The sequence below is a fragment of the Ochlerotatus camptorhynchus genome, unplaced genomic scaffold (assembly GCF_037179485.1).
Source record: "Ochlerotatus camptorhynchus isolate MF236.1 unplaced genomic scaffold, CSIRO-AGI_Acam_v1.1 ptg000443l, whole genome shotgun sequence".
NCBI lineage: Eukaryota > Metazoa > Arthropoda > Insecta > Diptera > Culicidae > Ochlerotatus > Ochlerotatus camptorhynchus.
In genome coordinates, this window is record NW_027040929.1 from 2,190,076 (window position 1) to 2,201,665 (window position 11,590).

General features: G+C 40.1%; 1 protein-coding gene across 1 annotated transcript; it reads right to left on the minus strand.

Moving 5' to 3' along the window:
* Positions 1-5,865: 5,865 nt before the first annotated feature.
* On the minus strand, positions 5,866-7,224 carry LOC135711806 (uncharacterized). Its single transcript, XM_065234760.1, has 2 exons — positions 6,790-7,224; positions 5,866-6,747 (listed from the first exon to the last, which is right to left on the minus strand). Exons 1-2 carry the CDS (start codon positions 7,222-7,224, stop codon positions 5,866-5,868), a joined length of 1,317 nt encoding a protein of 438 aa, XP_065090832.1.
* Positions 7,225-11,590: the final 4,366 nt, after the last annotated feature.

Genomic DNA, 11,590 nt, shown 5'->3' on the forward strand with positions numbered 1-11,590 from the left:
CAGCCCCTCCACGCTTCAGTCTTTTATTTTTCAATAATTTCATAAAACCGTAATTCGTAATCTATCTTATTCATCTTAAAGATAAAGTGCAATAACATCACCTTCGTAGAATATTAGAAAAGATTTTCAAAAAGTGTGCTGACTAAATCTAGTCATTACTATATTACCCTTTAAGGTGAGTATATTCATCAGAAGGAGACATATTTAGCTCTTCGTTTGAATTTTTGAATTGATTTTCTGAAACTACTGAAACTTTACCTACACACTTTAAAAAAAAACCTAAATTTACACGTGATGGAATCCATCTTTGACATAAAGAATGAGACGTACGTAAACATGTCATGTAAAATTAAGTGCTCCGAGACTGAAAAGTTCAAAAGTACGTTTGATTGAGCTGAATTTCACGTCTATTATAACTGAATTTTATGTAAAAATTGACGTCAGTCTCAGAGCACCTAAATTTACAACAATTTTTCTATGTGTGCAATTGTTTGTGATGAGCAATGATTCACATTTTTGTTGAAATTCGACCATTTTGGATCACATCAATTTTGAAAGTTGGTTGGAAATGCTATCTAACATGAAGCTTTAGTGTGATAATGTATTAGCTAGAGAAAGGTCTGAAGAGGGTAGGTTGATAGTTCCGCTAGAGTATGGCAGTATGAAAATTGAATAGAAGTTGAATATGAGCGAAGGGCCATGAATGTGACATTACTAGTCAAACGCACACTTCTTTACCATACATTGATGGATAAGGAGACTTGAAGTATTTCTTCAAATCTACAGACAAAAAAAAGTGGAAAAGTTCTAGCGACGTCACGCGATGCGGCGAATTCAGAAGATTGTGGGGCTTAAGGAAGTAAGCCCCACAATCTTCTGAATTCGCCTCATCGCGTGGAGTATTGCGTTAGGGTGGTTCAAAATATCGATTTTGCTCCACCAAACCCAATCTATTTAAAATCAGGTCCTGATAATTATCCCAAAATATTAGCTCATTTGGATTCGAATTTATACTGCACTTGCCCTTTGAAGTTTATAAGAAAATCATTATGGTGTGACTTTTTTATTTCTTCAATGTACTACCCAAGTAACACTTGCAACATCTTGCATGAAAAATTAAAAAATATCCAGTTGTAAATCAGTTATAAATTCATTGCTTTTAAAACATCTCAACAAAAAACGTCTCAACTTATAGACGCGTTGTATTGTTGTTTGTGAAGTATTCAACCTTTCTGACAAGCACTTGTTATAATTCGATATTGCATGTCTCAATTACCAGTTTATAACTCGTTTATAACTGATTGTATTTGGTGAAAACTGGCTAGCCTTATGTACAACATGTTTTCATATGTCATTAATAGAAACATGAATACATCTGAGATATAACTTATTTATAACATGTTATTGATAAGTTATATTTCAGTTGTACTCATGTTTCCAAAAATGACATATGAAAACATGTTGTATTTAAGGCTTGCAAGTTTTCATCAAAAACAATCAGTTATAAAAGTGTTATTTATTTATTAATTTGTCTGCATCAACAGGCTGTGTAAAGCCCCAATGATGATTTAAGTAACTTATATAGGTAAAAATCAAATCAAAAAATAAAAACTAAGAATAAAATACATAAATAAAACACACAATCATTCACGGTTAACTGTGCCAGAAAAGAACGATGAGAAGTATCTTCGTAGCAGCTGTCGAGGCATATGGAAATCGAAGATGCCCGAGACTCGATTGAACACTCGTTGCAGCCCACCTATTGCACCGTTCATGCCATAGTTTGTGCGCTGAAGTGGCAATCTCAGTATAACGTTGTTACGTAGCGCACGGGGTTGGACGTTAATGTTGACTTGCCCCAAGATTGCACTGCAATCAATTCTACCTTGTAAAGTGTCCGCAATGAACAGGGCCCTAGAAGTGTCTCTTCTAGTTCGGAGAGGCTCCAGATCAATCAGCTGGCAACGACTTTCATAGCTGGGCAGATGAAATGGGTCTCTCCAAGGCAGCTTCCGCAGAGCGAATCGAAGAAAACGGCGTTGAACGGACTCAACTCTCTCAGCACCATTGTTGTAGTTTGGACTCCAGACCACAGAACAATATTCCAGAATGGATCGCACCAAGGAACAGTACAGTGACTTCAAACAGTAGATATCGGAGAAATTCTTTGCTATCCTGAAGATAAATCCCAACGTCCTAGACGCCTTGTCGACAACGTACGAGATGTGCTGCTTGTACGTAAGTTGAGAATCTAGAATAACACCCAGATCTTTCACATGGTTCACACGGTCGATAAGTTTGTATTCAAATGTGATTGGTTCTTTCTTCCGAGTAAAAGTGATCACTGAACACTTAGTGGGGTTTACCACCATTCGGTTCAAATTACACCAGCTGGCAAAGGCTTCGAACTGACGTTGAAGGAAGTGACAGTCATCAATCGAGTGGATTCGTAGGTAGATTTTAAGATCGTCTGCATACGATAGTCGTGGGCCTTCGAAGACCAAGTTCACGTCATTGAAGTAGAGTAAGAAAATCAAAGGTCCCAGGTGACTTCCTTGAGGTATCCCTGACGCTAGATAGATATTGGACCGGTTGTCACCAATGGCAACCATCAGTTGCCGATCAGTGAGATATGAACGAAACCATCGCAAGAGGTTGCCGCTGACCCCAAGTCTATGCAACTTGGCAATCGCGATGGCATGGTTTAGCTTATCGAAGGCAGCTGACAAGTCGGTGTATATGACGTCTGTTTGAGTCCTCTCTGCCATGCTTTCCGTAAGATACGATGTCAAACACAGCAGATTTGTGGAAGTAGAACGACCGGAAGTGAAGCCGTGTTGATCACCACTTAGATACTGCTTACAATGAGAGAGTAGAGGCTCCATGATGACTAACTCGAATAACTTCGAAACTGCACTCAACGACGTAATTCCACGATAATTGTCCACATCCCGTTTGCTGCCCTTTTTGTGGATAGGAAACATATGTGCGAATTTCCAACAAGATGGAAATGTACCACTCGAGATGGACAATCGAAATAGGTGAAGCATGGGCATCAGCAAGCTGGCGATATGCTTTTTCAGGAATACGGATGGAACGCCATCGGGTCCTGGATTGAAGGACGACTTGAGTTATGATGCGGCAGTGGAGAGTTGCCATGCCTAATTATAACTTCAATATACGATACAAGTAATGTTTTTGTTTTTCGTGTTATAAACATGTTTTGATAACAATTATGAAATTTCTCAATGCATTGTACAAACTGCACTACAATATGGCTAACCAATGAAGCAATGTATAGAATGAAAAAAACATTTAATTTGTGCGTTTTGTAAAAGAGAAAATTAGGATAATTAAAAAAGAAACTCGATATTCTATTTGTTTTTGTTTTTTTTGCAAAGTTGGGGAATTTTATCCAGGATTCTTAAAGCAATTCAATTTATTATATTGAGCTTTTTCTAAGAGCCAATGAGTTTTTCAGAAGTAGAATGTAAAGATTTACCATAAATTTGCAACCGCATAAATGTTTGCAGTACAGAATATCAGTTTAGGAACTTTATACGCACGATAAAATTCCTCAGAAGAATAAGTTGTGTAAATTGATGATAAACAAATTCCATTCGTAGGAAGGATGAAATTAATTTACGAACGATTGAAGTTTATTAGATCCAATAGCATAGAAGTAGACGATGTAAAGTTTTTAAGTTTAGAGTTTCGTTTTCATGTCAAATTCTAGTGGAATTGTATTCAATATAGGAATAGGACACACGAATTGTGTAAAAAATTAGTCTAAGATGACTCTTATATTATTATGAATGATAAATTCCTTCGCATGGAACATATTTGAACAGACAATGACGATATTTATTTTATTGGGAGAGAACTGATAAATAATAGAACCTAGAATTAACCTAGAATAGAATTAACCTCCGAATACCTCATAAGAAACTGTCAATCACTGCGTGAAGAGACAGTCCGGCTCAATGGCGGCGTCAATGTTTACGTCAATCTGGAAAGTTCAGAATCTCTTCAAGAACTTTATAAATTCATCTAAGATTGATTTTGTTTACGACAAGTTTTATAGTGGTATTAAAACAGTGAGATGCACGTTTAAATAACATTTAAAGAAAAAAGCAAAGGAAAACTATTTTGGAAAATGTTGAATCTAAGAAGTATGAAGAAAACATCTTTATACCTCATATATAACGTGGGATGTTAACTGCATCACTTATAATACATTTATACAACAAGCCGTTCTAATTCTTTTTCAAAAAGATGTTTTATGTGTTACTTGGGGTTTATTCAAAAAACAACAACAATGGACAGCCCTATGGGGTTGTACGCAATGGTGACGTAGGACTACGTCGTATTATATTATAAATGTTATTTGTTAACTGCAGCAGGAGCTTGTGTTTAGTGAAGGAATATGAATTTGAGCGGGGTTCTCTATGTGTATACTCTATAGTATGACGCGCTTGGCATAGATGACCCACAGCGACTCACGAAGACCTACTGATTCCAATCAATAGCGGTGCGACTTCTTCCTCCTTCTATAAATGCTCATGTGGGCTGCAGCTCTTTGCTGCAGGCAGCCTTTCGTTGTGTACTGGAGAACAATGTTCAACGCCACGCGCCGAAAGTACTGCTGCTGCTGATGCCGACGACCGGACACCACCACACACGGTGATTAGAACTGAATCCGATTAGCGGTTTGTGGGCAGCCTTAATAGCTAGCTGTTCAACTTTTAAATCTGTGTTAGGGAAACAGCTTTTTGCACGAAATTGGTGGTCATTTTAATTATCACATCAACCGATGCACATTCGTGCAATTTTCAATAGTGACATTTTGAATAATGATAGTCTTTAATTTACCAGATGCGTAGTAATATTTCTGATCGATTGGTTTTAAAATTATTGAAATTGGTCCAGGGGCAGCTGAGTTATTAATGTTCAAAATCTTTCATAATATTGTAACATGTAGTCCTACGTCAAAACATCTTAGGAAATAGTTCCGTTACTCTTCCGTAATGGATGGTGTTGATGGTGTTTTCGGTAACAAATTCAAAATGGAGTTATCTGCAACAAGTCACACATACAGTAATACAATATTTTGGTTTAAATTCAACTATGAAATGTGACATTTTGACAGCCGCCATAGTGAAACGCCGATGCACGCTGCCGACGCCGATCAAAGTCAATGGCGTCACGCCGCCGCCGCCGAGGCAAAAACGGTTTCCACACCACCGCCACTGATGAAAGGACCGGCGTACATGTCGAATCTGTAGACCATTTAGGTCCATCGTTGTATATTTGTATAGAATGGGAATTATGGGTTCGAATCCCACCGATGCCCTTAGATTTTAAATGTGATGATATGTGCTTACCTCGCAGTATGTTCAAACTTTCTCATAACCAATTAAATTGACCGCAATGTCACTAAGCCATAAATCAAAGTGTTGTTTCCACTGCCGAATCTGTCGGCAAAACCATTAACGGGGGCGAAAACTGGCGAAAACTGTTCCAGCGGACTGAGGGAGGCCGATGCACATGCGGTAAAACTGAACAATGTGAATTTCAGAGATAGTGAATAAATTCTACTATACGCACTGGTGGTTTGGTGGTAACTGATCATAATTTTAATTCTTGTTCGTTTCCTGTCTTCTACACTGCATGTCGTGTGTGTGTATAGGTGTGTTTTTCATTTCAATGTTAGCTGTCAATGCAAGGGTGTGAATTCAAAGTAAGTTATATCCAAGGTAAGTACAATTATTACAGGACAGTGTATCAAGTAAGTGATTTAGTGAAGTTGAGTAGAGGTAATTGTTCGGAAGCCACAACATCACGGCCCCTGTTGAAGCGCAGCATTCAACCAACAGAAGAAGAGGTAGGTACATCGGTCAGCTGAGTTGGCTTGATTGATCCCGCTACTGTTTCACTTGGGATGTCATTAACTGGTAGCAGACACAGCCCCGTTGTTGCACGACGACGAATTCCGGATTGAGTGCGGACGTCCACGACCCGTACGATGTTGTCCTTGTTCGGGTAGACCACAACAACACGCCCGAGAGGCCATTGTTTGGGTGGAACGTTGTCGGTCTTCAACAAAACCATTGCACCGACCGTGACGTCGGTAGGGATTTTCTTCCACTTAGTTGGACGCTGATGCAGCAAACCGTTGTATTCTTTGGACCAGCGCTTCCACAAGTCGTTCATGGCTCGATGTGTCGCCTGGAAGTGGGATAGGCGATTAATGGGAATGCTTGTGTAGTCTGGCTCCGGAAGCCAGAAGGCTGGTTCACCCAGCAGGAAATGTGCAGGAGTGAGTACAGAGAGGTCTTCAGGATGATTGGAAAGTGGAGTTAAGGGTCGTGAATTCATGATGCTTTCCGCCTGAGCAACGGCCGTGCGAAGATCGTCAAAGTGGTAAGGTGATGAGCCAAAGATCCTGACGAGATGGTGCTTGAAGCTCTTCACCGCAGCTTCCCAAAGCCCACCACAATGTGGTGCTTTCCGAGGTATGAACTGGAACTCGATGCCTCTTTCCAGGCATTCGGTAGCCCATTCGTTGGACTTCAGCTGCTGGACGAGTTGTTGTCGCATCTCCTTTATTTCGCGAAACGCGTCGACGAACGAGGTGCTATTGTCGCAGTGTATAACGCGAACGCGACCGACGTGACTCACAAAGCGCCTCAACGAATTGACGCACGCAGCAGCTGGCATCCCGGCGACGATGTCCAGCACAACGGCCTTTACGGCGAAGCACACGTACACTGCGACTCAGACTTTTACCGAAGCGCCCCTTCCCGCAACGTTCGAACGACAACGGAAACACGTCACACAACGATGCACTGTCCTTCGAGCGAGGTCTCTACCACGAATCGGCCAGAAACACTGCTTGATGGTCGCGAGCAGTTGTGTTGGTCCGGCGTGCAGAGTTTGATGATGAATTGATCTAGCAATTAACCGTGAGAGATGATGATCGGCAGGTAACAGGATCGGAAAGCGATTGTCGAAGGTGCCAGGTGACTGAGCTAGGCGACCGTTCAAACGGAGGAGCCCTGCGTCGTCGATCAACACGTCAATGTCTTTGAGCGGAGACTTGAAGCCAGCTTTTTGCAGAGCCAAAAACTTTTGGTCGTGGTTCTGCAAATATTGTAGTTCCTGATGGAAAGTTGTTCCTTGTGCAACTCGAATGAGAGCTTTGAAGGCATTGTTGTACTCCATCGGTGTGACCCGCCCGAAGGTTCGAGCATGGCTCGGAAATTGGCAGTTCTTCGCAAAACGAAGGCAGTACGAAGCAACCTTGAGAAGATGAGACAGTTGCGAAAAGTCCTGGATGAGTAATGGTATTATTGGATCTGGCCAGGATTCTGGTCCTGATAGTAGATATGGTGGCCCATGCCACCAAAGTGCGTCATCGCTGATGTCCTCGGGTTGTACAGTTACCAGGTTAAATCTTCCAAGAGTATAGTAGAGTTTAGTAAGAAGTTCAAAACAAGCTGGGAATTAGGAAAAAATAATGTACAAAACAATGATGGCCACATCATTGCAATACGCCACTCAGATAGCAGTGTTGGCAAAAAAAGTAGGATAGCGATAGTTAACTACGAAAATCTTATTTTGAGGAGCATATGTGGGCAGCGATCTTGCGTTAAAAAAGCGATATTAAGTTTAATGCAAGGAAGCTATAAGAAGGCAAAACAATAAACAGGAGAATTAGAGTTGGACGTATAAGCTACTTTGGACATGGCTTGCGTAGAGAAAATAAGCACTCTTTGAAGCTAGCATATAACTTAAATTTTGAAAAGAAATAAAAGAGGGACGGCCTAGTTTAACTTGGTGAAAGTCATTAGAACAAGACTGCCAAAAATTTAATAACATGGATAGAGCGAGTTTTGAGGTGCTTTTAACGGACAAGGAAAATATGAAAAGGAAATTAAAGGAAATATATAAGAATGACGAAAGTTAAATTTCAGAAGGAGAGTCATCACATGAGAATGACAAAGTGAAGAAGGATAAGCATTGAAAAGCTAAAATAAGAAGTGAAACGTGATGAGAGAACAGTGATTAAATAAAGTTGGCCAGGAGGGGTAAGTTTTCAAATATAAATTAAGATAAAACTACTTTTGAACATATATGGACATATTATGAGGGTAGAGATGGGACCATCAGGGCACCTGATTGAAGCGATTTGGATGAGGAGAGTGGAATTGCCAACTTCCTGTCGTTAACAGATCGTGAATTGAAGGCGGGCTCTTCTTCCCCACTTATTGGGACATCCCCTCGTACGATGACTTGTCCATTACTGGGTTGTAGGATTTTATCGTTGGAAGGAGATTCTCCTTAATCCCGCGGACTAAGCGTAAGTGTATCTGCTACGGGTTCGCCCTCCGTTTTTGGCCTTTCATACAATGGTAAATTGAATACAATCAGGTGTTGTATTTGATCAAGTCGTAGTCAAGGAGGACAGTCCACTGTCTAATGGTTCTGCCTCCAACAATGAGTGGTTTCCTTTACAAACAACTCCAAGATCAATTAGATTAAGCGAGTCAGATACTATGACATCTTCAATTTATCTATCTATGGGTAGCTTCAGTAGCGGAGTAATTACTGGTAGCTTGAATATCTTTCCATTCTCCTGGATCTTGTAGTGTTGATAATGTCCTTCATACATCCATTCAGACAGACAGAATTAGTTCTACGAATTGTTGAAGTGTTGGAAAATATGTTAGTTTGTAATAAATTTGAATGATGACTACTGTGCAGCACTATAAACCACCGTGAGTTGAAATTCACTACCCCTACAATAAAAGAGAAAGTGTTTTTAAAATAATGTTTTTAAGGGATTAAAAACAATACCTTTTATTAGCGCATATAAATGCTTGAATTTTTACAAGCATCTCAAATTCGTTAATTACCAATCCATACTCTAAATTTGGATCGATTTCCCTTACAAACGTTATTGGAATGACCATAGATCGTGGGAATAAAACACTTGTGTATCCTACGATGTACAAAACTATAAGAGAGTGAATGTTCTTTATTACCGAGCTTATATTGAGGTCAATATGGTAACATGGAACAAATTCAAAATTATTATGGCATGCTGCGTTTACTCGTCGTCATTGTCTCCCACAAACGTCTCTAGAAATTGTTAGATTTTCTTTGGCTTCGAGCGGCCATGGAAGACACCAATGACCATGGGATCGATTTCTGGCATACTTGGTTTTCTGACCAATTGGCTGATCAAGTTTTTGCAAAGAGATTCTTTACTGTCCCAAGGAAATGAATAGGCGAATTGCCTATCAATCCATCCATTCGTTTTTGGCCCTTCATACAGCGATTTGCTGATGACAATCAGAGGCTATTATTTTTTAGGCATATTTGTTAAAGAATCTTTCAATTCCCAATTAGGTATAGGGATGTCAATCATTACTATAAAGCCTTCATTAATTTCCCATAAAATTCCCTCAAATTAAACGAGAATTTTCAATTCTTCTGAACAATGACAACAGCGAAAATACGAATTTTTTTCAATATGTTTTATGATTTTTCGAAGTGCTATGTATTCGAAAAATATGGATGCACACTCAAATAGAAATTTCAGCTTTCGGCTAATTTGCACAAACAAAATCAAATATATCCCTCCTTCTTATCGCATCAACAGTAAACAAATATGCCACTTCCGTTGATCCTCCAATCCCCATATTTGCTTTAGCCTGATTTGACAAAGTAGCACCCATTTTCATCGCATAATAAATATCTATTATCATAAATTTACCCCCACCCCGAATATTTTCCTACTTCTTCCAACCAACCAACGGTCACTCCCCTCGATCCAAGTCGATCCGTCTGTCACACATGCTCCGTAGTGTTTATGTGCCAAGGCATTGTTTGATTAAAATTATGAAAGTTTTGCCACCTTCCCCCAAGTCCAAGTGCGAATGCAGCCGTAAGGAAGTTCCCCCAACCTGGCACATACGTGTCACCCAAATTGAATAAGTCACGCTTTGGTCAAAATTGACTTGATTGGAATTCGGATCGGATTAGAAAAGAGCGCGGAGGAGAGGGTGAAAAATCGATAAACACTGTTGGTCAAAGGCAAGGAAAAATCGATTTAACTGAGATTTTTCCCCCGGAACATACATAGGGGAATTTACGTATTCTCGTCAATCTAAGCAGCGTCTGTGTTTCTTATAGCATTTTCTCAGCGTCTGCTTGCTTCTCTATCAATTCCAATCGACAGAATTGTTCAAAACTGATTGAAAGCATTTTTACAACGCTCCAAACTTCTCAGGTGAGAGTGACGATTGTCGGCAGCTTCCATTTGAACTGCGTGTTAACCAGCTGTACTATTATTGGTAGCTGAAAGACTAAGGAATTGTTTGAATACATACAGCGAAGTGTTTGATGAGAAAATACAATGAAATTAACGGTTAAATTTTGGTTGCCAAAAACAGTTAATGGGTGCCGAAGCCGACATTTACCCTAGCTCTCTGCTGGTGCTGAAAATTGTTATTCAGTCGGTGAGCCTAATGAATGAGTAAACAGTTTGCTGCTTTTCCCTCTGTCGCAAGTAGTGGACATCTGTTGAAATAAATGGCATTCCTGGGTGAAATTGACTTGCCATTGTTTCCCTCTAACCAAATCAGATCAATCATATATCGAAGTAGGCACATGCATGAGACGAACCTGGACGTAGTAGGCCGAAAGCAGGCCCAAGGATCCGGACGTGCAGAGTATGTCACAAGTGAGACGGCAAAAAAGCAATTACTGTAATCCGCTTATCGACCAGAAATTGTTTCAGATGAGTATCTCTCTCTCTCTCTCTTTCTCTCTCTCGACCTATGCATAAGAAATTGTGTTCTCTGTTTGAATCATCACAAAGGAAGTGGCTGGGAAAAACATACCAGAATGCTACATCAATTGATACATTGAATATTCATTGCCTCAATTGAATGAAAGGCCATCCAACAGAATTTCCAAGAGCATGTCGGTGATAATAAATATCAAACAGTTTTGATATGCCTCCGAAAGCTACATCGTTTCAAAGAACGTCGATGTTTCGCCTCAGTAAACGCAGACATAGATGATTCAAGCACAAATAAGCATTTTCCCGAAAATCCAGTGCATCAGACAAATTAATCAAACATCTCCACTTTGGGTTGCCAACTTTTGAAGTCAAGGGTATCGCATCATACAACGGAACCAGACCAATGCCAGACGAAAACATCCACAAACAGTCCCCACTTTATGCGGTGTTCTAGAGCCACCAAATCACCAACGACCGGTCATCGCTGTGCTTTGAAAGCATCGGGGCCTTACACGTCTAGTTCGCCCCCGGATTCACGACAACAATTAGCAAACATAGAGCATGACTTTAGAATAACATGCATACCACATGCCATTGCGGGGTGCAACTTGCATTGAGATCGCAGCAAGCGACGATGAGAAAAAATCTTTGCCTTGACAATGAACTCAAAACTTTTGTTTTCCATCGTAGCTAGCCATGAGCACGATGAACGGTGGATCAAATCTGGACTTGAATTGAAAAGCCTGCTTTGGTTCATGAATGATTAATGAAAAAGCT